Consider the following 27157-nt stretch of genomic DNA (forward strand, 5'->3'; position numbering starts at 1 on the left):
CTATTTGACTTTTTCAGTGAGCATCAATGAAAAATGAGTGACTGAAGAGAAAATACTTCTGAAAGAACTCACCTGTCCAAAGAACTGTACATGAATGTCAAGGTCCTGACAACATCTTGAATCATGTTCCTCAGATGAGAAAGTGGCACACTAACAAATAAAAATTAAAACGTACAGCTATGGTTATAACATTTTTATGATGAATAAGCACTCCTCCTAGAACATGCAAATATGTATTATTAATGATGTTGAGTTTAACAAATCCTATGATATTACTCTTTTCTAACTTACAAATAATTCCAGGATCTTATTCTCTTCAGAGGAAATGAAAAAGAAACTACAACAATGGATATATGAAAGATGTGAATAAAGTCAATCAAAATAGTGGAATCACAGACATAAAAACTAGTTGCAGTAAAAAGAGTACATTTTAAGCCCTTTCTTGTCTTTTTTTAGTAGAAGGGTATACAAAATAAATTTGAGGACACAAAATTTAAAGGAAAACAAAACCTTTCCTTTGAAACTCACTTTTCTTCAGGAAGGCCAATTACAAGCAACTTGTCAGATTCTTTCCAGTAAACAACTTGAACCAGTTTTTCACATAAGAAAAGGGAGGAACTAGAAAAATGAAACCAGAAGTATTTCTGTTAACACTAGGAAGTTATAAAGGAGTTGAAAATCATTTCACTGAACTAAAAATCCTAGTCACTGCAACCCACTACAATGAAATTCCCCCAAATCAATTGACATCCAGGCTGAGCACTCCAGGCATGTTGTTGCAGTTAAAGTGTTACTGCCTATAAACAGGTTGAGTTGCTCTGGTTTGTCTAGAACTTGATGCATGACCCATGTTTGCTGCACATGTATGTATAAAGTAAAAAAAAACAACAAAAGACTAATTACATTTCAAACACTTTTACCTGATAATCTCGGTACCAGTAACACTTTCCAGTATGTCAGACAGTGTGAGAAATATCCCTCTCACACTTTTCAGTTTTTGGGATGCTTCAGATATGGGGTAGTGATAAATAATTTCTTGCTGTGAAGAAAGTTAGCTGTTAGTTAAGCAAGCCAAAACCAAAACCCCTCCAAAAATCCCCATAGAAAACAAGATAATATTTTTTTTGTGTGTGTGTGTGCTAACAGTTTGGTTTTTTAAAAAACATTAAATCTTTTATCATATCTTTTCATATGACATTGAAACAAGCAATGTGTTCCATGGGCATACTGGAAAATTCTAAATGGCATATGAATGTTTCTGACAGTTTTAAATTCTCCATTTTATAGAAAAGCAGGACTTATTTAGAATAATTATTACATGGAGAAACATAAAATGACAAACTCTGTGACCAGTGCATCTTACAACTTTAAGTACACTGTTAGTATATTGATGCCAAAGGAAGGAGGAAATTCTTTATTGTGAGGGTGCTGAGGCCTGGCACAGGCTGCCCAAAGAAGCTGTGGATGCCCCATCCCTGGAAGTGTCCAAGGAAGGCTGGATGGGACTTGGAGCAGTCTGGTTCAGTGGAAGGGGTCCCTGCCCATGGCTCTGGGGTTGGAACTGGATGACCTTTAATGTCCCTTCCAACCAAACAGCTGTCATTCTCTGATTCAAGGATTTGTACAGTTCTTTCAATATTTCAAATCTAACTTCAACCATCATCAGACATAAAGCTCTTCAAAACTAATATGAGAATAGAAAAACTGAAATCTCTCTGTATAACCCTACCTGGCTGCTTTACGTGGATAGCATAAAACATAACTGATGAATATGCTCAAATTTTAAAATACACCATTAAGATTTCTCATGAAACATCTGACCAAATACAAAAGTAATTTGAAACGAAAGCTCTGCAGAGATAAATACTTGTGAGATATTTTTTTCTAACCATTTAGAACAAATCATTCTTTTATTCAAGCACTTTCAAAAATATTGTATTATTTCAGCAACTATAAAAATATAGCAACAAGCAAACATGATTGCCCCTCATTTATTGCTTTCTGCCAAATCATGATGGCCAAAAATAATGCATGTAATATTAAGCATATCTGCTGCAAAGATTATAGCAAATTATCTTTCTCCACAAACAAATGAAACACAGGCATCATTAACTTCCCTGTTTATGTCACTAAGCACATTCAGCTAGTGCCAACACCCACTAGAAAATTTTCCTTCATCAAGACTAAAACAATGCAAAATTTCATTATAGAAGGATCTGACAAACTCTTTGTTCATATCCAATTTAATTAACTCTATAAATACTCATTAGTGACAAGGATCTTTTTTTCTGGAATCAATCCCCCAACTGAAGAAACCCTGCTGTTTTCTAATTGCAGAACTGTAAAGGGTGAGAAAGAGCCTTCCCCCCACTCCTTACTACAGAATTTGTTAGAGAATTATCTGAACACATTCCCAGGGAATGAAAAGCCAACTGTAACAAACAGGCAGAGCTGATATCATGTGTGGATATAGTGATTTAACAAGGGCCAGCACATGCCACCAGATCAACTGTCTCCAAAACAAGTCCAAAGGTCACAGGCCAATGACAATGGAATTAATAAATACAAGTAGCTCATTTCTGCAAGTGTAAATTCTCCCTTAACCCAACCCCCAAACCTGGAACAGAGTCTTCCAGTAACAGCAGGAGGAACATGAACATTATTCCTTTTCAGACATGCTACTGCCAAAATCAGGTCAAAGACAAAGATGGGAGTGTTGTACACTGCTACAAATAGTGTATACTTGTAATACCCACCTTAAACTAAAATATACAAAAAGCCAGGATTGCCCTTAGTCACTGAGAAACTGTTCCCATAGGGACACCTCCCACAGGCAAACACACATCCCAAATGATTGCCAATACTACTTCCTTGTAGAGCTGGGCAGGCAGAGCTTATAAGTCTTAAAGCTCATTAATTCTATTTTAAGTGCCAAAATCTCACAAGTGGAATACTTATTTACAAGTTCCAGTTGCCACAGTTTACACGGATGTGATCTGCATACTGTGCCCCCTCTGGATATGGGTAAAGCAGCTTCTTAAAGGATCATTATATTTTTATTGTGCAGGATGGCATTGGTGTACCAGAACTCCATTTAAAGGACTGTTTAAACTAAATCTGGGACAGTACATCTACAGGATAGAAGTTGCCTAAGGTTCAGAAAATGAAATTAAAGACAAATGCCTTAAAGAAGGCAGCATTCTTTTGCAAGGAAACATTATAAAGTGCTTCATTATATCAGCAAAGCATCTCTCAGCATATTTGGGGCTACATAATTGCCAAGACTTCTCAGGAAAGAATTATTTCACGTTGTGAAGGAACAACAAGGGCATTACAATCCCTCTTTTACCTCTGCTCAAAGCTCAGGATTAATGCTGTTCCTTGGGAGAATGTAAAGCAACAATGGGGCAAGAAACCAGTTATTCAATTTACTGTGAAGTGTAGAATTGCAATCAGGCATTTACATGTGTAAGAGAGGTGCCAGAGGCACTGGAATTTTTATTTTTAATATTTCTTCCAGTTTATGTGGTCAAGAAAACATTGGTTTTGGTACATACTGTGGTATCATGTAATTTTCTAGGGTTCTTCTTCTCAGCCCTGTATCTAGAAAATACAATTAAACCCTGTTTTGTGTAGCTGTAACACTTTTTCTCTCTTACACATCACCAACAGGACATAGACTTGAAGTTGAAAAACAGTATTAAAAAAAGCAAAGGTTTCTCAACCTAAGGATAAACTCCAAGGGAGAGAAAGCAAAATGTTTTCTTTCTGCTCCCCACTCCATCACTATCCTGCCATCTCAGTCCCTGGGGCGTGGAAAAACCTGTGCTTTGTTTGATGTCTCCTCAGCACTGAGACACAGTGCTAAATTTGAATTCACACAAGGGCAGAAGAGTCTTTTCCCAAATGTCTGTTCCTAAGAAGTCCACTTTGTCATTTACAGGCTGGGCAAGAGGCCAATCTCAGCTCTGTGTCCCTGGTGGAGAGAAGTATTTGTAGCTATGGCTACATCCTGAACAACTACACAAACTTACAATGGCTTACATGCACACTGGCAGAACTTTCCTGAAGAACACAAAAAAGAAAGCAACGTGAAAAGCAGCTTTACATGACAAAGGAAAAGTACTTCAGTGGCTCTAAAAATGCTGCCCAAGCAAGAAGCAGCATCTGACTGCTAACTGCAGCCATGCTAGAGCCCTCTAGGAAAAGGCAAACCAGCATGTTGAAACAGGAGCCAGAGAGATGATGGATGTGGACTGCTAATAGCTCCTGCTGGGGGATATTTCTTTGACTAGGCAGATCCCTCTGAGCATCCAGAGACAGCAGGGCACTGGGGATAGCACCTGGGCTGCTCCTCACCTGCTGCTGCTCAGAGAGCTCACCTGAGTTCAAGGCCAGTCAGGAGTTCCTCAGCACTGATGCTGATTCTTCTCCTCTGCAATTTCAGGCCTTATTTCTGCCATAATGGGTATTTTATGGATTATTCACAACTCCAAACCATTAAGAGGATTTTTTGTTTATCCTTTTACATCAGATGTCCTAGCAGCTGCTGTGGTCAGTGGCTACATTTCAGGTTTATTGAATCAACCACATACCTCATCCTTGGAGGTCTCAGAGTCCAGTTTCAGTGTGAGGAACATGACAATGTGAGGCACGTCCTGCACAGCCTGCTGAAGGTCCACACTGTCCCCTCCCCACAGCAGCCGAACCAGGTTGTTCATACTTGACTGTGTCTGTCTGTTCCTTTGCTCTGAAGTTCCTTCAGGCTCAAATCCCGAGGTTTCAAATGTCAGTTTAACCTATTAAGGTAATTAATTACTGTGAGAATGAGGCTGCACTTACAATTACTTTCCAGCATCAGATGAAACTTTGAGCCCTTTAAGAGGTTAGGTTTTCTCAGCCTCAGCTTTACTGACAAAGATGTAAGCAAACAAAATTCCTGCTGTTTCAAGAAAACCAATTACACATTCAGCACTACATAACCATCTATTACAAAGGACAAAGCCAGCTATTACATGCTCTATGAACCATGTGAGTAAGCATGTGGTTTGCTGTGTTTTCATACTTAATTCTTATGGTTTTGAGAATGGAAAAATATACTTACTGCTCTGGCTTTGTTTGAGCAAAAACACCCATTACTGTGCCTTTGAAACACACACAGTATTTGACATCTTTCAAAATGTCAGCAGTTTCTCAAGTACATATCCTGAAGGCTCTTTCTTGAGCATTTCTTTGCCATTTTGAGAGCACTGACACATTTGCACAGAGAAATCCATTTAAATTTACACTGGACTACAAAAGTCTGTTAAATTGTAACAGTAGCATTTTTAAAATTTTCGATATTTTAACTTTCCTTTTTTTAACTGTAAAATCAGAACATAGTTTTGTTGCTGTATTGAACAATTTACACAACTACCAAGTAGCTTAAAAATTGTTTACATCCCTTACTGTGCTGTCTTCAGAAGAAAAAAAAAGATCAGAACACAGAGAATCCTCTCTTAAACAAGACCTTAAAAGTTTAGATGATCAAGCTTATTTTGCCAAAAAATTATATGATGTTTACTGTCCCTTATTTCCCAAATAAGTTTAAACCCAGGAGTTTTAGAATAAATGTATTTCCTGATACACAAATAACACATTATCCTAACTTGATGTGGAAACATGTTTCAAAATTTGCTTTTAAGCCTGACTTACAGAAATTATGTTTGTTAGTGGTCTCAACAGTGATGAAAGTGATTTTCTCTTTTTTTTGTGAATGAACACGTTTTCCTAAGCCATCTCATGTCTGAGCATAAAATTGCAATTTCCAAGGAGAAAATATTCATTTATGAGATGAGATGATAATTAGATGACACCTTATTTTTCATCAGTCTTCAAAGCAACTGAAGATATATTTGGACTAACTAGGCATGGTCTTAGTTCCCCCTCTTTCACATGTTTTTACTCAAGACTGTTTTTCTGCCTTGAAATACCTGTAACATGCCTATTGACTGAAGTTCTGAACATAACACATCACACCAAATCTTGCTACTTTGTGGCAGGGTCAGTGGCAGTTTAGCCTGAGGATTGATGCAACAAAATCCATCTATATTTTTTCCCAATTGTGATAAATTTTGAGAAGCCCAAGCAGAAGTAATTTATACATTTACAACCAGATCATTTTCATAATTGTGTATGTGTGTACACAAACTTCAGAAGAGGAGCACCAGCAAGAAATAATGGTGCTTTAAAACACCCACTGCCTGTCAAACTAGCTGAGAGAAGTGCCATCATCAGCTCTTACAGCTACATTTATGTCACTGGTTGCCACCTTCCCCTTCCACTTTACTCCCTCTCCCAACACCTTCCAGCAATTTTCTTCTCTCCTATTTTCTTTTTTTTTATTTTCTCAGCCTTTTTTCTCTTCCTCTTCCCTGGTACAGCACTGCAGTCAGTCCTGGTCTCCTGTCCTGTACTACCCCTTTCTTTTCTGGCAGTAACTCATCCCTCACCCTCTCCTCATCAGCTCAGTTTTGATTCCTGACACTGCACATGAGCAGGGCTGGAGGAGCAGGAACACCCAGCTAAGAAGCAGCTGTTTCTAAGACCCAGTAACTTGATAGTTGACAGTTTCAGAAGTGTATGCTTTCTTCTCCAACATTCCAAGACTTGGTTCTCTTTCTTTGTCATGCCACCTGCACATATTTCAGAATATTTTCCTCATACTCTAACTTTTTACAGATTTTCTCAAGGCTTAATAGGTATTTCTCTTAGCTTCTACTGCATCTTGTCTGTGGACATTTAGTCATGACATTTAGGCTACAGTCTTTACACTAATGATACACAGATGTCATTATTGCTGCAGTCTATCTTTTAGTCTCTCAGTTAAAAAAAAAAACAAACTTAGTCTGTCTTGTCTTAGAGATACAACCATATGATTCTCCAGAGAAGAGTATTAAAAAAAACTGGACTGAACAGAACTTTAACTCTCTTTCAACTTGGAGTTATCCATGCTGCCTCCCATATCACTGTAATAGAAAATGACCAAGAGATTGCATTTCTACATATCCTTTTTTTTTTTTTTTTTTTTTTTGTGGAGAAGAAATGAATCTTCATCCTGAGCAGTGCATAGGATTTGATTAAATATGACTACTGAAGTCTCTATAAAAGAAGTACTGACTGTGAAACCTTCCCCAGCTTTGATTCCAGTTCTCCTGAAGAAAAATCAGTTCAATGCACAACAGAAAACAGAAAATGACATGAAGGATGGGAAAAGCATTAATATTCCACTCTATATATCATGCTCTTGTTCTCAATACTTAGAACATCTCATAAAGGATTGAATCAAATGTCAAGAAGGTGGCAGGAACAGTGAACTGTGAGGGACATGGATCATCATTTTCTGCTTAGGAAAGGTGACAAAGTGGAACATGACAGAACTTTCCACAGCCATGGCAGGTAAGACATGAACAGTCAACTTTTTCTCATAACACAGGAACATGGGGGTGTGACTTGCACTTGATTAGATGGCAGCTTGAAAGGCAGTGATAATTAACTTAAAACTGATTAGTTACATAAATCACTGCTCCAGGATGCTGTGGAGGTCAAAAGAATTTTAAGAAAAAAAGAACATAGAAACCATTAACTGATGTTATAAGTCCTTTACTATTAATTGCTGGAAAGTAATTATTGGAAGGTCACTCTGTATTTAATCTGCTTCTTAATACTATTGTACATTTTTCAGTGTAGAAAGACAAAATGTAGCTGTTGTACCACTGGTCTGCCCCAGAAAGGCATGATTTCATCTGCAAGAAAGCAGCATGGCTTGAAGATGGATTTTATTACAGACAGACCTGGGGGCATTGCCTGCATTTTAAAGGCTGCCTGCTGCTTCCTGTTTTTGGTGTCTGTTTGCCATGTGCTTATAGTCTGCACAACTGGAATTCAAAATTTCAGGCTGAAATTTCTGATTCTAGATGTCTGCCTCAGGCTGGGTATTTTTAGAAAGCTTTCAGTAAAATGGTTCTGCAACTTCTGAGTATCAGAGTAAAGAAAAGTATAATCCTTTAGCATATCATGCCCTTCCTATTCTGTCTTCTCTGTCTCAAGGTGTGAGGAAACAGCAACTATTTTGATTACAGAAATGTAAAGCGAAGGATGAATGTAGCATTTGGACTTCTATTGCTTAGTAAATGCACTAAACTAGCCCTTACAAGCATAGATCTACTTGCCTAAACTGAGGTAAGAAAAATAAAATTCTGGAAATTTGATAATGAGATATATCACATGGTGCAATTGAATCTAGGTAGTGAAGTTTTTGAAATGAATTCTAGCAATTTTTAACATGAATCCAGAAGTGCAGGAACTGCACTTAAGGAAATAACTTATATGTAAGTAAAAAGGATTTAAACTGCATCTTTTTTGATATTCTGCAACATAAGATGAATGAGAACACAGTAACAATTTTGCTTGTATTATAAAATGTCAGCTACAACAACCCCCTGTTCCTTCAGCAGCATGACTGCAGTGTACTGCATTGCAAAAACCCCAGAAGTCAGTATTTACATCTCCACTGGTCTATTCTAGCCACCACTCATCTGGCTTGACTCAAAGTGCACAGTAGAAAAGGAATAATTGCACTTTAATGAAAGGATTTGGAAAGGCACCATGACAAACTGTAACACATTTCAAGTAATCGCTGCCTGCTTGACAGATTTACTGACAGTGCAAACACTGACACTGCACCACAAGGAACTGCTCTGGGAAAGGCTGCACTGCCTTTTAGCAACAAGGAATACCTACACCCTAATCTAGAGAGGATGCAATTACACAAAATGTACCATCTCTGCCTTTTTTAATCAGTCTGTATTTAATAACAGTTACAGCAACTCCGTATTTGGTCAAAGACGGACAAGAGAAGGTTTTTGGTCCAGGGAGCTCTGCCAGTACCTGACCACAACTCCAGTAGCTCAGGCAAACTTCAGGCTGTCAGAGATCTTGGAAAGCTTCCTCAACTGACATCCCCAGCACTCAACCTCACTGCAGATCTATTTCCACAGGAACTTGCATTACCATAAGTTGCAAACAGAACTTCTGCGTTCAAGAAAACATAAAATTTCCACTTTTAAAAATTTCAAGACTGTAAAATATTTCTATTATTATCATCACATCGTACATTCTACCTGAAGAAAAACTACCAAGAGACTAATTTTTAACCTGCTCATAGCTCTTAAGTTTCAACTTTCATCTTGTATTCCTGTCCATCAGAAAGAGGATTTAAGCAGAATAACTCAAAATATTTTATTTTATGCTAGTAACATCCTAGGTAAGTAACACTCTGCTGGCTTAGGTCTGAAATAGCTAATCCTTCATTACTTATTTAATTCTTCATTACAGCTCCAAAATTATTTAGCTAGAAGAAAAGATATATGCAGTAGGTTTTGAGGAAAGAAACATGATTCATCAGGTCAGGTATTTTGGAACTTTTTGTTTTGGTATCAATTTTTATTACTGACTTCTATCAATTTCATCACTGTTGAGTTTTGAAAGATCTTAAAAATATTCAATCTACCATCTCTTAGAACCCCAAGCATTAATGTTTTGTATTTAAATATTAAACCAGTATCAATTTCACTATTTAAATGCTCTTCAATATTTTTAATAGCACTCCTTGTTAATTCAGGCTTGTTTTTACTCTCTTGTGGTTTGTGAGTCTTGTTTATATTGATGAAGATATAATTATTCTATTTAAGTATTTTCAGAGCAATCATTACCATTTTAAATACAGTCATTGGTAAAAAAAATCCACTACTATTCTGCTGACATGTTTATTTTTAAGCTAGACATCAGCACCTACCTATTTTCATAGGATTTTTCTGATTTTTATCAGAATTAAACTCTGAAATTTCTACTCTGACTGAAGTCAAGCAACACATTCAAAAGATATAGGAGGAAGTTTAAAGAAAAAGGTCACCTAAATTTTGTTTCCTCAGAGGAAAACAAGTTAGAAGCAGTACTAACTTTTACAGAGAATTTTTGGAATAAATGTTCAACTGTACTGTATACTGTACCTGCATAGGACCTGGAATGCAAGACAAAACCCTCTCTATGTTTTCAGAATTCACATCGACATCATTTACAGCAGCAAGAACATCCCCTGCAGGTGGAACAGACAGGAAATAAGAATTCAGTTGCTAGTGCATCACAATACAGAGTAAAACAGTCTTATTTAAAAAACTAATATGCCATTCAAGCTGTCATAAATGTCCATTTGTTGTATTTAAGTAGATATTTGCTACATGCAACATTTACCACTTTTAGTCTATTACCTCAGTCTCACTAATGGCATCTTGTGTTTTTTACATCTGACACCCTTAGCATCACTGGAAATGAGGAAAAAAAAACCCTTAGGGTCCCAAAGACAAAGTCATTAACTGCAAGAGGAAAAGGTTTGAAAAATTAAAGGCACCAACTACTAAAGTAAACAGAACCAACTTATGGCTTAAAAACTTAAAATCCACATTTCAAGTACAAAAATCAAACAGGGATTTCTATATGAAGGGAAGGAAAATATTCTCAAGAAGTATCCCAGTGGTCCTAAGGTCATTCTTACATGTGAACTAATAATACCAAGAGCTGAACAAGCAAATGGAAAGCCAAGCTTCATTTTGCTTGAACTGCACAAAGATTCCCCTAGAAAGTACCTCCACATCCTCTCCAAGATCATTAACGTGGTGTTCATCACTCAGGCTGTGGAAGGGATTAGAAAAAGGATATGGATTTGCAGCAAAAGTTCATGTTTAACACAGTTGTATTTTAAGCCTTGACTTGGCAACAAAGATATCAACTCAGAAATAAAGCACTGAACCACTGTAAGGTTCAGTGTGTATTTCAGTTTTCCAGGGAGAAGATTGCTCAGCTCAAACTGACACAGTGCTAATGACATGCACACTATGGAAAAGCACAGCCTGAGTCTCTCAGGTCTCTCCATTCCCTGAGAATCTATTCAAGGCCACAGAATGTTCAAGTTCAGGAGACTGAGTTACCATTATTTCTATGTTCTACCTTGTTTTAAATACCTTCAAATTGCAACTTACCAGGTACAGAGTCGATTGCTCAAAATCAGTGCAACACACAATCAAGGCCAAGAAGAGACAGAACATTCTTCTGAATTAACCAGTAAGGAAACACTGAATAGCTCCAAAATGCAAGCAATATTCCTCTTTAATACAGCAGGCCATAACCAGAGTGAGAGTTGCTCACTCTTCTTCTACATTAAAGGAAAATTAATTTCTTCTTCTGAATGCAAAACCAAGAAAAGGTTACATTTTATTCTACGCATAAAAATGTTTTGGGTTTTTCAAGAAATAGCTCTCTCCCTAACCTCTGTGTTTCTTGATGCATAGCACAGTTCAGTTTTAGTCTGTCAAATCTTCAATACAACAGTAATTCAAAGACAGAAAAGCTGAAAGATAACCAGCATTTAAAGGAACTCAGTAAGTCCATGCCAGAGCCCCAGGACACGAAAATTAGTAATGAAAAGCAGAGCACTCAGGCTACTCTAATATAACAAGAATTATAAACAGGATTACCATGCTCTTTGTTAAGAACACTGCATTAAAGATCATTATTCACAACTACAAGAGAAAGCATAAATTGCTCTTGTATTCAAATTCATCTGCTTAAACAAAAGTTGTTTGTGTTCTGTTTGTTTGACTGGATCCTTAGGAATTCTGTTGTAAAGCCATTCAGAGGAGCTGCACACACTTTGTGAAGACACCCACACCTTAGCACATGAGGGAATGTTTTGGAACCACATCTCCCAGGGTGGAATAGACAAAGACATTTTGAAAGGAGAAGAGCCATCAGTATTTACATGTTACATACTCCAAGTGTTTTATTTATTCAATGCCTAATGTACACATGTAAAACTTTCATTGCAGCAGTAAATATTTATTCCATCCAATTGGTAAAAATGTAATCATGGCCCATACATGGAACAGCTTTCCAGAGCACACAGCCCAAGCCCTGTAAGGCTGCCTTCCTTCTGCCAGAAAATGCTGTATCACTATCAAAAAGCAACTTGATACACAGCAGCAAATCTTTCCTGATTAGTATGGATTTTCCAGAATTGGGGGTGGAGGCAGGGAGGGTGGGTGTTGGAATTTTTTGCTACTTTTCTTTTTGCCACACACAACAGCAGTTAAAGAGCAGAGTAATAGTAACAGAATAAATACATCACTGGGCAAAGTATGAGCTGTGTAAAATTATGAACACAGAGAAGTGCTAAAGCAGGACATGACCACCAGATCTACTCAGTGTGATAATTAACTGCAGGGAAAGAGTCAATACATGCAAACTAAACTTTGTGAGAGCTTGACATCTACATTTTATTTGAAAATTGTTTCTTGCCCTTTAGCAGTGTGAAAAACTTACAGAAAGGCAGACTGATTCAGGTCTTCAGACATTAATTATGTAAAAAAACTTAATGCAATTGTATGAAGTTTAATTTCACTTACCTAATGCTTAAACAATTCAGGTTAAATTATATCAAAGTGTAAATAACTTTTGCAATTGTTTAAGTTGGTCTGACTCAATGGTCTGCAGAGTTAAATCAAACCATCCCAATCTAAAACATCAATGAATTACAGATATAGGGAGACACATCACAATGAAGTATCACTCAGTTCCATTTTTAGAGATGCAGTGAGCCACTGCAATAGAAGAATTTTCTTCAGGCAGCTCCAGGGTACCATTCCTTAAGTCAACAAACTTATATTAGGAAAAAGACATGTCCTTCTGAAAGAAAGTAGTCTAGATTATGTATTAGGAAGAGATTCTTCCCTGTGAGGGTGGAGAGGCCCTGGCACAGGTGCCCAGCAGAGCTGTAGCTGCCCCATCCCTGGCAGTGCTCAAGGCCAGGCTGGATGGGTGTACTGTTCTCTGCACAGTGTCAAGCAGGGCTGAACCTTATTTGAGTGATGAAACAGATAGAGATGAGACAGGAATTCTTTGTACTTTATTTGTTCTTATCAGAAAACTATGACTACTGTTAACCATCCTTTCCTTAGAGATAAACCCTCAAGCACCATTTCTAAAAGTAGATCCCCATTGGATTAAGCCCAGGGACACCAACAGGCAAGTGAGCATCACTTCCACCCTGTGATGGGAAGTGCACATTATTTTTCTGAAATCATGAAAATCAAGTTGTTCCATGGGAGAGGATGGAAGACACTTTTGTCATGGAATCCTGGTATTTAGCTTTCTCTGTTCTTGGTGATGACTTGGTGGGAGCACTTTTATAAATTCCAATAGGCCTTTTCCAAAAAAGGCAAACTCTGGAAGGCATTCCTACTGAAGAAATGCAGATCAATTACTTAATTTATACATCAGCAGGCTGCTTTCATCCAAACCAGTGCTGCTATGTTTCAAGAGGAGATTAAAAAAACAAAAGCCACATCCCAAACACCACAGTGAGAGCACAGCAAAACTTACACAAACTTTGTTTTCATCTTGTGAGTACAACATCTCAACTCTGGATAGTCTTTTCAACAAATATACCATGTATGGTAATTCCACATAAAAATCTCAAACCCTCCCAGTATTTTGGTCCTTTCAAGGGCTTTTTTTCCTGACAGGACTTTAAGGATATGGACCTTTCAAGTAAAGTTTGCAACAGCAGCTGTACCTTTTGCATACATGTTCAAAACTGGATTATTACAGCACATCTTTACTATCAAACACAATTCATTCTTGTCAGGGGGCAGTTTTCACAATTTTTTGACAACTGTAGGTACTGAAAAAAAAGAGAAGATTCATGCTGAGCTATTTGGTTTATGAGAGCAATAAAATACTTTCAAAGATGATAACAACAATATGCTTTGCTGGTGAAAAGAGCTTTGCTGTATTTTCAGTATCACTGGAATGAATTTTTGACTTTTACTATGGTAAAGATGATGCTCATCAGCATTTGCAAGAATTTTTCCCCAGTGTGAATCTAACAGGTTTCAAGAAGTGAGGTGGGAACCAATCTAAAATGGCATTACCCTTGTTTGTCAGGATGTAAATGCAAGTATTTTGAGTTGTTTTTCCTCTTTGAAGATATGCTCCAAGTTTTCCACAGCAGACCAAGCTTTGCATAATGTTGCAAATTAACTGAAGCAAGGAAAATGTTTTGCCAAAAATACAAAATACACTTTAAAAGCACAAGATAGAATTGTATTTCATGTTAACCAAAATTAAAGTGGCGACAAATTCAAAAATCAGTGGGGATTTTCCCATTTTGAAAATTTAAAATGGATGCTGGCCTGCTAAATCTTAAAAAAAAAAAGATAAATGAACTGATAAACAACACATGGATAGAGTGCCATCTTTTTAGAGTTACAAAGCAGCAGGGTTTTTCAGCTTGCAAAACTGTTGCATTTACTTTCATATGGTCAGCGCCTGCATTCCCCTTGGTTAATAAAGTACAGCAACAAGACTTATGACTTCCATATGCAATCTTAAAAACCAACAATTAAAGTGTATTGCACAAATAATAAACAGATGTTTTAAGTGTTCAAAGCTATAAGGGATACACATTTCAAAACAAGTATGAGAAGCCACCTGAGGAAAGTGATTATTAAGGATGGAAAAAGAAGTTACTTCACCTAAAAATGCTGAAGCATAAAACACTTTGTGAGTCAAAGTGAGTGCTGCAAACTGGTCACCAGGAAGACAACCAGATGTCATTTTAAAGCATGTATTGTTAAAGGAAAATATAATTTTGATTTGCCTCACAAAAGACTACTGGTAAGTTGGTGTGGACCACTGAAGGCCACTGAAATGTTATAAAGCTGAACAAGAACAGGTTAATGTTTATGTGCATAGAGGCCAATGGAGATGAACAAAGTTATAAGCAGAGCAGCCAGCAGGCATAGGGCTGTGCTCATCAAGTATTCTTCATTTGTGATGGCCTAAGAAGCTGCTCACTTTTGTGCTGATTCTTCAGTTTTAGACTGACCACAAAAATGTCCTTTACTGGCTGTTACTCCACACAACTCCTAAAAGCTACTTTGATCAAGAACAACTGAAAGGCAAAATTCTACTGTTACTGAACTTTCTGACAAACTTCAGCTCCTGTGACAATCTGAGGAGCTACCTATTGAACTGTAGTTGCTTCTAAATCAGGCTTTGGGTGTACACCAGAGCTATCCCATCCTGTGATGTGCAGTACAGAAACAGTAAACTGGACAGATTTTTGACAGAACAGAATTTTTTTACTGTATATTCTTTATGCAGACAAGATTGAAATCTGAGCATCTAATTTATGCAAAGCATCCCTATTTCTAGACACCACATAAAAATTCTGGAGTACTCAGCTTCACTATAGATATATAATTTGAAAGTATTTTTATATGAAAATTATACATTTTCCACTGTTGGCACTGAACACAGCTCATTTTCCCAGTGAAGAGCTGAATAACCCCAGTGTGCTTAAAACTATTTCATTTTCAATGTGCAAAAAAAAACCAAGGCAAGGGTTGATGATAACCTAGGACATAAAAAAGTGCAAGACTCTTCTGAGATTAAGCTAAATGTTATTTGAAACAAACAGAAAAACCCCTCAGTTTTTGTCCTCACTAGCTCTTGAAAGCATTAAGTGCAGCAGATGAAATACTGCCTCTGGTTAGATCAGCTTGATCTCCTGGATCTGGTACTTGCCTACACTGTTCTGACTTCACACCTGCTCTCACAAAAATGTTATTTACAAATCTGTGTCCCAAAATGAACTTACAGGTTACAAACACCCACTCTTACACTAAATAGATTAAACACCCATAAGCAGATCAAGTTGAAACTCTCCTCCCCCTCAACCCACATCCCTCACTTCTTGACTAATCAGTTCTTGCTGGTAAAACTTGAAAGTTATCCAATTTTCCCTCTGGAGTATTCCTTAGCATCTCTACCAAAAACACGTGCTGGAGCAATCAGCCAGTCGAAGCACGATGTGCCTTTTTATACACACAGCACTGGAATTTCAAAAGCACTCATGCTGACTTTGTGGGATTTGTGCTACTTATAGCAATAAGATTTTTAATGATCTTCTAACCAATATCACATCTTTGCTCTCTCACTCTGTGAGTTTCAAGGGTAATTAAATAATCTTTCACCCCTTACACATGTGGCCTGGTTGTCTTACATTTACTGTCTCCAAGGTTGATGTCCTGAGAGTGCCAAGTTTTGAGTGGCCTCAAAGATGGGAGTGGGAGTGTTTCTGCTCCCTCATTACCCCTCACAACAGCTCACTCCCCTCCATCATTCACCTTCAGTGCCTGTCAGACATTCTGTGACACAAGTTTAACTCACTGTACCAGCAAAGTACTAGAAAGCCAATTTCTCTTCTGGGTTACTTTCTTGCCAAGTTATTTCCTCAGCTCATGGAAGTGTCTGAGCAGCCAAACCAACACAAAGGCTGCACTGGCTCACTGCCTCCCCAAACTGCAGCCCTGCCATGGATTTGGAGCCTCCCAAAGTTACAGCTGCTGAGGAAGCTGCTGTTGGACTTCTGCTGTGAAGGAAGTGTGTAACATAATCATGTATCTTATTCAGTATTTTCCCCCTCATTTTGATGATACAAAATCCATTGAAAGCATATATACAGCAAAGCTTTTTATCTAAGGGGGATGCTGTTGAGAAGAATGAAATCTAAATACAGTACCTGGCAGACTATAGGTTTGCTCCAGTCCCACTGATCTACTGAGCAAATCCTCAGCTCAAATCCTAAGTTAAAGGTGATGGTGGGGCATTTCTTGCTCGAAGCTTCTCAGGCTCTGAACACTAAGGATGGTCATCTCTTTACTGTATTCACACTTTTCAGGTTATGCTACATGTTCTTAAAATAAGCAGTACAGTAAAACTGACTAGGCAGCAAACCATCAGATGCAATGACACTGATTTGAAACAACCCCTTGAGAACTGATGCAATTGCTTACGTCTCAGGAATATTCAAGTCAGCTGCCTCTAAGAGCAAAAAACCCCATAAATCTTCATATTAAAAGAAGAGTGCAAAAGTTAACTGTTCCTTCAGTTACTTACCAATCAGGATTTGACCTGTTTTCATTGCAGAACTACCTGGCACCAAGCCATGTACCACAAGCTTCTCTTCACTCACTCCTCTGGTGGATTTATCTTTCCTGCCTTGTTTTTCCACTCTTCTGCTGCTCCATGAAGACTGATGGACAATCCCTACCAAGGCCTCCAGCAGCCTCTGCTGCTCTTCTTCCTCAGCACTATAGAGTTTTCTGGGATTTACATAAACAGACACATCTTTGTACTTTTGCTGAACAGGGGCACCCATTTTCTCAGCAGACCGGTGTTTCAATATGGAAGTAGGACCTGAGGGGAGCACATTGCAGCTTCCACTGCCTTTCTTACCAGAACCCTTTGGTAAAAGACTCTTCTTTTTTAGCATTTTGGTCCATTTCTTCAGTTCATACTTCCTTTCCTTTCGTGATCCCTCTTGAATAATTTCAGCTTCATTTTCACGAAACCTGACATGATTCACTGCTGGCAATTCTGGACAGCTGTTCTGAAGCAGAATTTCTTCTTCACTTTCACTTAATTCTAAATAAAATAATTCTCCATTTTTCTGCACACTATCCAACCATTCAGGCTCAAGGTCACTGGAAAAGAAAGAAGAATGATCAGTGAGTTCTAATAAGGAAGATCACTGTGCAAGTGAGATCTGATTATTTTAAGCAGGGAGTGGACACAGAGTGCAAGGGTTGAATAAAAAGCAGGGAAAAAAATAGTTGTCTCCTGAACATTGACAGCTCAACTGCTTTAAGTCTGCCATAAGGGTTAGAGCTTTTTTTAGATAAATTATGGATATAGCAAGGAAAGACATCCCTCTCACCAATAAAACAGTGTCTTCAAATGCCTTAGAGGAAAACAGGCATTGCAAAAAGCAGTATTCTCTTTTCAGAAAAAGATTTCTTTGACATGCAAGTTTTAATTAGTAATTATATTCACGTGCATGATAGGACTTCCTCTTATGAGAAAAAATTCCATTATCTCCCATTATTTTTTCCCCTGTGCATTTGTAATATTTTCATGGCATGATTTTTGAGGTGGTCCTGAAGATGGACTTTTTAATCCTTGTGGGCTCTGTCTAACTCAGGATATTCTGTAATGCTATGGGAGCACAGATTGCACTGCTAGCCCTTTGGAAAGAGAAAATAAACATTTTAAAAATGACTTAGATTTAACATTAGAAAAAAACCAAAACTGAAACAATCTAAGATGAAATCCAGGTAACAGTTTAAAAAAGCCAAGTTCCAAGTAGCATATGCAAAAATACACACTAAAAATACAAAGAGGCAGCACTGCTAGAGAAACAGGATCTGGCAGCTGGCATGGATCACCCAAAGTCAAGAGTGAGACACTTCAGCAAAGTGAAGGCAAAGCAGCCCTAGGATGGAACAGAAACATCAGCACAGTGCAAAAAAATTTTTGTCCTAATTTGGAAATGCCAATGTGTCAGCCATGTCCAGTTTTGGATAGTAGGTTTTCAGAAAGATGTAATAACTGGAACATACCCAGAGCAAAGAGACAAATGCTAAGTAGCTTATAAACACATTTAAAGGGAAGGAAACTGAAGGAAATCATTGAGGAAAAAGCTGTTTCTTCTTTGGGGTGGATGTCAATGTTTCAGCCTGGATGTCAGTCCATACACACTCATGTTCTCCAGCTTTGTTCTCTATTTTTATTAGAACAATATGGACCAGAGGGGAAAAAAAAAATGGTGTGGGCATGTCTGGTGTTTACTCTGAGTTCACCCAAACAGAACCACTCTAGAGAGAAGTCAAGAAGGAAGTGTACTGTAAAAAACCTCTCACTTTCCCAATACAGATCCAGACATCTGGAAAGGCAAATCTGAAACAAGCAGCCTGCACCTAGGACGAGAGGCTTTTCCCCCTAATGCTCTACTGTCACAATAAATTTAAACTAAGCAAGCAATGGAAAAAGGAAAAAAAAAAATCTTATTTTGATCTGTTTTCCCTTGTGTCAAAACAAATGCTTACACAATAACTTTGACTTGCCTCTAGGATTGGAAGCTTCAAGGGAGTTAAATAACTTGAAGGTTTGCATTTCTGTAAGAATAGTTTCACTGATCCCACACAGGTATTTCCACCTTGAGATACATGGCTAAAAAACTGCACTGATTGAAATTGCCCATATATTGAAGAAAGATAAATTGGAAAGAAAGGATCCAAGTTCTGCTGGATAAATTGTTATATAGATAAATTATTAAAAGTATTACACATAAGTATTAGACTGTTATGTGCTGAAATCTGTGGAACAGTTATATCCCATAAACATATACAAAGAGTGACAGCAAAATGGCATTTTAGGGGAAAGAACTGAGAAAAGAAAATCCCAAACACACAAAATACAAAAAAGCATGGCTTCAGGCTGAAATCTTACAGTCGAGTTCTGGCTTATAAATATAGGAATAATGTATGGTAGGTGTACATATAACAACTTGGTCTCTGAGGCAGAGGTACAGGGCAACTACAAATTAAACTACACTGGAACACAATACTTACTTCTCCTATCTACATCTTTTTTTTTCCCCTCCTCTGCACAGCATGATGAAAACAACACGCTGAATGAAACGCTATTGACTAGACCCTGAAATACACATTTGAAGCGTAAAGCAGAGCTGCTTTAACACAGGGAACCAAGTTAACGTTGTAAGCTTAGCTTCATCCGAATTAAAAAATACAGCAATAAGTTAAAACCCTGGAGGTTGCATTTATAACTTTAAAATATGTCCTGTTACAGAACCGCCTTCTGGCTTTAGCGAGAAAGCCCACACGTTTCATGCTGAAGTAGGCGCCAAGCGCTTCCCAGCTGGGATGCGGGCTCAGTGCAAGCGCAGCCGCAGCCGAACCCGCTCCGTGTTACCGTGACGGCTCTGCAGAGCGGCACTGCCGCACACCCCCCGCGGCTCGCCCTTCCCGGCCCCGCCCTTACTCGGAGCTGCCAGACAGCGAGGAGCCGCAGGAGCCGCTCTCGCTGCCGGTGCCCGCGGGCTCAGCGCCTTCAGCCCCGGCCGGCTCCGGCTCCATCCCCTCGGCAGCGCCGCTCCCGCCGGGCCCCGCGGACGCCATGACAGCCGCGCGCGGCCGCGTGACGCGCGCCGCGCCCTCCCATTGGCCGGCGCCGCGCGCGCCATGGAGACGGCGGGAAGCGCGAGCGCCCGGCCGTGAGGGAGCGTCCCTTCGCGCTGAGGGTTAAAACTCCCTTATAATGGGAATTCCCATTGTCCACCCTCAGCCGGCCCCCAAACGTCTTTGGCTGGCTCAACAGCAACGCATCATGGAGAACCAGACTTTGTTTAATTGCCTGATTCCAAGGTCCCAGTGCCCATCCCATAGACACACATTTACTAACGCGAGAATCCTGAGGTGAAGCTCAGAGCATTGTAACCAAACACTGATCATGAGGGGAAAACATGAGGTAAAAAGTGATTCTCGGGTCAATTGGTAAGCAGTGAGATGCCTCTGTGCTTTATATGTTATTATATTAATTTAGCAAGCTGTGAGAAATTAGATTCTCCTTAGATTTGTCAGGACAGCAGTGCGCTTCAGGAGAAGCAAGGATGTGACAAGGCCAAACAAGTACCTTAAAATATCCCATGCAATCTACACGTGTAAAATCATGCACAGTCAAGAGAGAGGCAGAAAAAAAGCCCTACTCGGTTTTCAGGACTTAAATTATTCACATCCATGAAAAACAAGACTTATGGAAGCCCTGCAGACAACTTGCTGTGTAGCTGTGTCAGTAAATCCATCAGGACACACATGGTGAGCAGGGAAAGGGATGGAGAGTAATTGTTGGAACATCCAGTTTAATGTGCTGGATTTAATCTCTGCTCAGTGGGATATTTGCACAGCTTCAGCAGAGAGGTTTTATAGTGCTGGAACACTACAGAGGAGTGACAGAATCCTGGTATGAAATTCCTGTACTTGAAACTGCTTTAGGGAAAGTGTAGTAGGTGTGATTTCAAGTGAATTAACAGACAGAAATGTTTTGGACTCACATCCATGTGATTAAGGCTTCAACTGGAGTAAAAATACCTATATTAAGTACTGTGGCCATTCTGAAGTCCCTATACAAGACCTGATTTCACAGATAAATTACTCTTGCATGGTTATTAAGACTACACACCTATCCAGAGGGTGAGACAGAAACATTTCCTAAAGAAAAAAGTTTGTTCTACTATTCTTTCATTTAGAAGTAGATGAGATACACTGTCCCACTCTCTCTAATTATGCTTACACTTGCAAGCACTTTTAATATATTGAGCAGCACACTGAAGTGTTTCTGTAGAGAAGTGATAGTCAATGCCAGATGGTGCTGTGTTAGTTAAATTTCACTGAGTTCAAGAGCTGATTAATTGGTTCCAGTTGTTTGTTCACTAAGTGAGAAATGCAGGCTCTCTCTCAAGGAGGCAGTGGTCTTACACCATGCTATTTTATAGGAATAAGCATATTATGAATGGAAGGATGATGGAAGGCTTTGGTCCTCTGAGAGGAGTAGCTGGGAACCACCTAAAGACTTTGCTGAAACAAATGTGGAATTTTTGCTGCTGTGGGAACAATTAAAGATTTCAGGATATATCTCACACAGCAGGATCTTATTTTGTGAAGACACAGATTTTCCCACACAATCCCCCTTGAGAGGAAAGCCTCTCATTTCTTGGGCATAAATATTAGGAGGAGACTTGAAATAATTTGTATTCTGGCAGACACTTTACACTTAATCTGAGTAGCTGGGGCTGATGCTCCTCACTAAGGAATCCATGAGCCTTCTATGCCAAGTTGCTGCTTTTAACATGCAGATGGTAAAAATCTGCCAGGGGGCATCACTGGTATCAGTAGCACTGTTCACCCTCACTGGACAGCTGGGTAATGAGCACTTAGGAGTGGCTAATTAAAGCTTGATGGCTGTTCTGATTAGTTGTTCCTGCAAAGAACTAAATCCATGCGTGGAAATTTATTTCCTGAACAAGAGTTTCTTGTTAGTTTTTTTTTTGTTGTTTTTTTGTTTTTGTTTTTGTTTTTGTTTTGGTTTGGTTTTTTTGGCTTAACCTGTTTTAGAAACTGTTGTGCTTTAAAAATAGCAACCTGCCTTGATCCATGCCTATGTTCAGAAGGAGACAGGGCATAGGACACACTGCTTCAAATTGCAGCTTTTCATTAGTGATAATGAGGTAAGAAGGTCCTAAGTGACTTGATAATTTTTTTTTTTTTTTTTTTTGGCTTGTTGCTTCTTTTCAGATCACTTTATATTTCCAGGAAGGCTCTACCAACAACTAGACAGACACAATGATACATTTCAGATAAAACATGATATGTTACAATCAGATTAAGAGGAAAATAGTTTCATCTTTTGTTTTTCAGTTGTTTGTCTTGCTAACACCTGCTTTACTGAAAGAAAAGCCAACAAAAAACATGAGTGACGTTATATTTCGGCTATTGATTCCTGGGTTTTTTTATTCCTCCAGTGCACAGCATGAGCAAACTACGTCAGAAATAATTCACTCTTTTTAAAATATTAATGACAGCAACACAACTTCCCCTCCCCTGCCCAAGTCTTTCTTAAAGGACAAAATACATATTTCACAAGGATTCCTTAAAAATTAAGATTTTTTGGTTACAAGGTTTTCATTAAACAGTGTAAGACTGTGATTAGAGAATCTTCTGTTCACAAGTCCTCTGACAAGACTGTGTAGAGACCATCCCCAGCAAAGCGGCCTGAACTGCAGAGTGACACTGGGCTGTCATTGCCATTGGGATATTTACATATAAACAGGCTCCACGGAGAGTGAAGGCTACCCCTGGGACCAAAGGTTTTGTGAGTAAACACTCTAGTGCTTAGTAAATGACATAGAAAGAGTATTCTGACTTCTTAAGCTTTCTGTCAAATCTCATCTCAGAAGGTTTTTCAGGAGAGGACAAAACCGACAGGAAGACAGTCGTGAAGAATCTGGGAAGAGTAATACAATCCATCTCATTTTTTTTTGAAAAACACTTAGAGAGTTAAGAGTTCTCTCCAGAATGAAAAGCAATTGTAATTTTCATTTTTTTTCCCTACTGCTTTAAGTGCTTTAAATGTTTTTTTTTTTTTTCTAGGACCACCTGCTATGCATAGCAGGCATGTCAAGCATGAAAGAAAACCAGTATTTGTAGTCAGTCAACACGCAAATGTTTCAAGGATGAGTATCCTTTTTCCACTTAGAGTATATTAACGTAAGCAGTACGATGGGGCAGCATGTTTTTAATCTGGCTCTGAAACAGAACGTTTTCTGTTTAGTCACTGAGAGGTCCGTGGGGTTCTGTGTGCATAGGAGCACATTTATTGTGCATGAAGCAGCCTCAGAGTGCCATGCCTGAGCAGGCTGATTGCAGCGGGCTCTCCTTGCTTTGCTCTGTGTTTGCATCCCCAGCGCTCACAGGAACTGATTTCACACGGCTGTTCCGTCTGACACCTTGAGCTGGTGTTAATAACCACTTGTGAGTTTCTATAGCAAGGCCGGCTTGGAGCTGGCACTGCAAGTGCCCATGTGCTTTTTCCGTGCAGCTGGAGATAAACCAGCGTGGCTGAGGAACAGGAAACGGACACTTAGCAGAACTGGGGACGAGCCTCCTTGGATTCTGCACAATAGGGTGCGTTTTTCTTTGTAAAGTTTCTGTGGCTCTCAGCTAGCACATGGAAAATGCCATTAAGGGTGCCTTTCAGAGTCCTGCCTATTGGGCAAAAATCCTATTGTCGAGATGGTTTTTGTGGGGGGATACCGTGGAAAATCGCACGTTAGGGATGGTGAATGCAGCAGGAAAAGCAGCTGCTTCTCATACATTGTGCCGCCTCCTGTACATCCACTTAGGGATTTATTTGCCATCCCTCTTGGATTTGTGTGCGAGTGAGAAGACATTATCGCCTCCCCTTAGGGAAGGGTTCAGAACACTTGTGGCATGGATGCAACAGCGTCCATCCGTATCAAAGAGTATCAGCACGTTTCTCTGCACATGTAAGAGTCCCGGGCGTAGCCGCACAGCACCTCTCACCTGCACGTCCTCCCCTTCTCCAGGAAGGAGGGAGGGAAGCCCTCGCCACCGGCAGCCGCCCCTTCCCTTCTGTTCCCTGGCCGTGCATACAGGGGCAGCCCCGGCTCCCGGCGGCAGGGCACGGCCCCTCGCCCTCCTGCCGCCACCGCAGAACGGCAGCTCGCCGGCCATCCGGTGGCTCCGTTGTCCCCATGCCTGGCGGGCGCTGCCCTGCGGAGGGAGAGGGGTGCCGGAGCCTCCGGAGCTCGGGCAGCGATCTCGGGCAGCCGCCCCCCGTCCCCGGCACTGACCTGTGCAGCAGGACGCTCTGCACCGAGTCCAGGTCCTCCAGGTTCCTGGTGACGGGCCGCGGGATGCTGTACCTGCCCGCCCCGAACATCGCGGGCGGTCGCCGCCCCCGCATCGCCCGGCCCGCGGCACCGGGACTGCGGGCGGCCGCGGGCAGGTGGGAGCCCCTGAGCCCCTCAGCCCGCCCGTCCCGTCCCGTCCCGTCCCGTCCCCGCCACAGCGCCCGCCCCGGGGCCCAGCGGCGCCGCGCTGCGGGGCGCGGGGGAAGCGCGCCCTGCGCCGCCGGGAGAGCGCGGCTGCTCCTGCCGGGACTGCGCTGCGGCACCGTATGCTTTCTGTCTCAACCCGACTTTCACATAAATGCAGTAAAGCAATTCCTAGCTGCAGCCGTAGATACATTTTTTTCCCTCCAGAGCTTCATCCCCAGCTCCCGCTATGTGAGAAAATAGTTTTTCCCCGTGTATTTTCCTGTGGGTCAAAGTAGTGAATTGCAGTTGATCTTCTTTCCTTAAGTAACAATATGAATAATTTCCAATCCCACGAAGTCCAATCCGATTTTAGATTCCCTCTTTCACAAAATATTAGTTACAAGTGGTTTCAGATGATCACAGGACTCTTTACTGGGTTCCCATCTGCGAAATGCTGATGCAGTATATTGAATGAACAGGGATGTGAATGTATTAAAACCAGTATCTTCACCATTTTTATTGTTCCCTGTTATTTATGATTTATTTTCTCTGCTCCCTTTTATGAGATCAGTTTTTTCTAATGATGAGAATTTTTCATCTCATCATATGGTCATATCTAGGTTATCTCCAACAGCTGACATAAGATCAATAGCTAATAAAGCCTTGCAATCTGTTATAAAACACATGAATTTTAGTTTCCCTCAGACATTGTGCCTGAGATAATAACAGCAGCACAACAATGCAGTAGTTTCCCAGAAAGACCATTAAGATGAGGACCACTGGCATGATACACAATGGATAGCAAACTGGAAATCACTGAATATTTTAGCACCAAAGTCCGTGGGATGATAGCCAACACATACAGCAAAAGCTTCAGCATTTTTAGAGTTTTTGGCTTGAGTAGATGGAGGCAACAACTCAGTTTGGAGAGGGTGAATGCAGAAATACCATAAGTCTGTGGCTGGGATTCTCACCGAGCAGTGTGACTCGAAAGTTTAGGTGTCTTAACTTTTTTTTCCTTTTCTTAAAATGTTTTCTTTTTTTCTTTGATACCAGCATGGAATTTAAAGAGAAGGACAATCCCCTCTGAATCCTTGTCAAAGATGCAGTAGCACTGTCATCCACTGAGGTGAGCAACAGCAGCAGGACAAACATTATGACCATAAAACCTTTCACACCAGGGTGCCAGGGAAGCCAAATGTACACCAGGATTTTGTGTGTAAGTATCAGTGACTGGAGGAGTTTGGTATGTACAGTATCAAGATTGGCATAATTCTTCCACAGTGGGCACTGAGCAAAGAATTTTCTGCAATACCTACATCTTGATTCAGGAAGAATTTATGATCAAAAATCATCTTGATTTTCTTGATGGAAAATTTGTGGTGGTTGTGTCACCATTGCCTTAGGAAAACACTTAGGCACCATCCATATTTCAATCTTTGTACCTTTTTTATGCCCTGAGGGAGCAGAGATGTTTAATTTGTACACAACAGTGATGTGTTTTCCTGATTCGCTTAGGTCAACACAAACGTCACATCTGGGTCTAGAATCTGATGGTAGAAAAGAGCAAAACCCAAACAATACCATCAAAATCACCCTGTGTTTCCAGAAGGCCTTTCCAAGATCCATATAATCTTTTCTTTTTCCCTGGGTTCCTTCTCACTTTTTTTTTTTTTTGGTGTTTCTTAAACTACTGAGCTAATGCTGAAATTAATGGTAATATCATGTGCTACTAGTATTTTACTTTTACATGGGTTTAAAATTGATTTGAAGATCCTTATTAGAATTGCTTACAACTCAGCAAAACTTGAACATGTAAATATAAGTGAAGGGACTCCCAAAATGTGCCAAAATGAGAGAACACGACTTAGGTTTTGTGTAGGTTATGAAATGGAAGATCACAAAGCACCACACTGTTGATAAACAGGCTAGATTACTGATTTAAAATCAAGTAGAATGTTTTTCTAGGTGTGAATTACAACTTCTACTATATTTAGTATGTCTAGACTCAATATTTATGGGTGACACAACTGGAAAATGAAAGAGGAGCAGAGAGTCAAAAGTGATACAGTGGATACTTTTAGAGCCCTATATTTTTTCTGAATATATTTACATTACCTTAGTTGCACATAAGTTTCTAAAGTTAAAAGACAGGGGTCTGAGCTAGTATTAATCCTGTAAGAACTTCTGCAGATACTCCAGCCTTTGACATTTACAAGAATTTCTTTATTTTTATGGATTGCAGTTTCACTGAAATACAAAATGTAATTGCATTGTATTTTCTGCAAGATTTTAGGCTGCCTAAAATGAAGGTCACTATTCCATTTGAAGTTTGTCAGCTCTTGTATTTGTACATGAATGAGAACATGGCACTACAGTACATTTTTCTGAATCCAATAAAATACGTGCAGTTGGGGAAAGATTATAAAATCCTGCAATGCAGAGAAAACCAAGCCATTAGGGAGTGGGGGAGGAGGAAATTCAACCAGTTTAAACACACAGAAATGACAACAATAGAGAATTTTAAGAGACACCCTGCCTACAAGGTAACCATAGCACACCTGGGCTCCCCTTGTTTTTGTGATA

At 39.7% G+C, this 27157-nt stretch overlaps 1 protein-coding gene across 6 annotated transcripts in view; it reads right to left on the reverse strand.

The window, feature by feature from the left end:
- The window catches only part of INTU (inturned planar cell polarity protein), a 35450-nt gene extending 10911 nt beyond the window's left edge, over nt 1-24539 (reverse strand). For 4 of the 6 annotated variants that reach the window (XR_013774260.1, XM_079305797.1, XM_079305796.1 and 1 more), the window contains exons 1-7: nt 19999-20137; nt 17056-17642; nt 10050-10135; nt 4596-4799; nt 921-1039; nt 529-618; nt 73-150 (exon numbers count right to left, since the gene is read on the reverse strand). Coding sequence is in view for 5 of the 6 variants with exons in the window: in XM_079305797.1 (XP_079161923.1) it covers nt 73-150; nt 529-618; nt 921-1039; nt 4596-4799; nt 10050-10135; nt 17056-17642; nt 19999-20135 (1301 nt within the window). In the remaining variant the exon portion in view is untranslated. Of the gene's footprint in view, nt 1-72; nt 151-528; nt 619-920; nt 1040-4595; nt 4800-10049; nt 10136-17055; nt 17643-19998; nt 20138-24385 lie in introns of those variants that run through there. The other 2 variants (XM_079305799.1, XM_079305798.1) reach the window with 2 other exon arrangements.
- Nucleotides 24540-27157: the final 2618 nt, after the last annotated feature.

The sequence above is a fragment of the Erithacus rubecula genome (genome assembly GCF_903797595.1).
Source record: "Erithacus rubecula genome assembly, chromosome: 5".
Taxonomy (NCBI): domain Eukaryota; kingdom Metazoa; phylum Chordata; class Aves; order Passeriformes; family Muscicapidae; genus Erithacus; species Erithacus rubecula.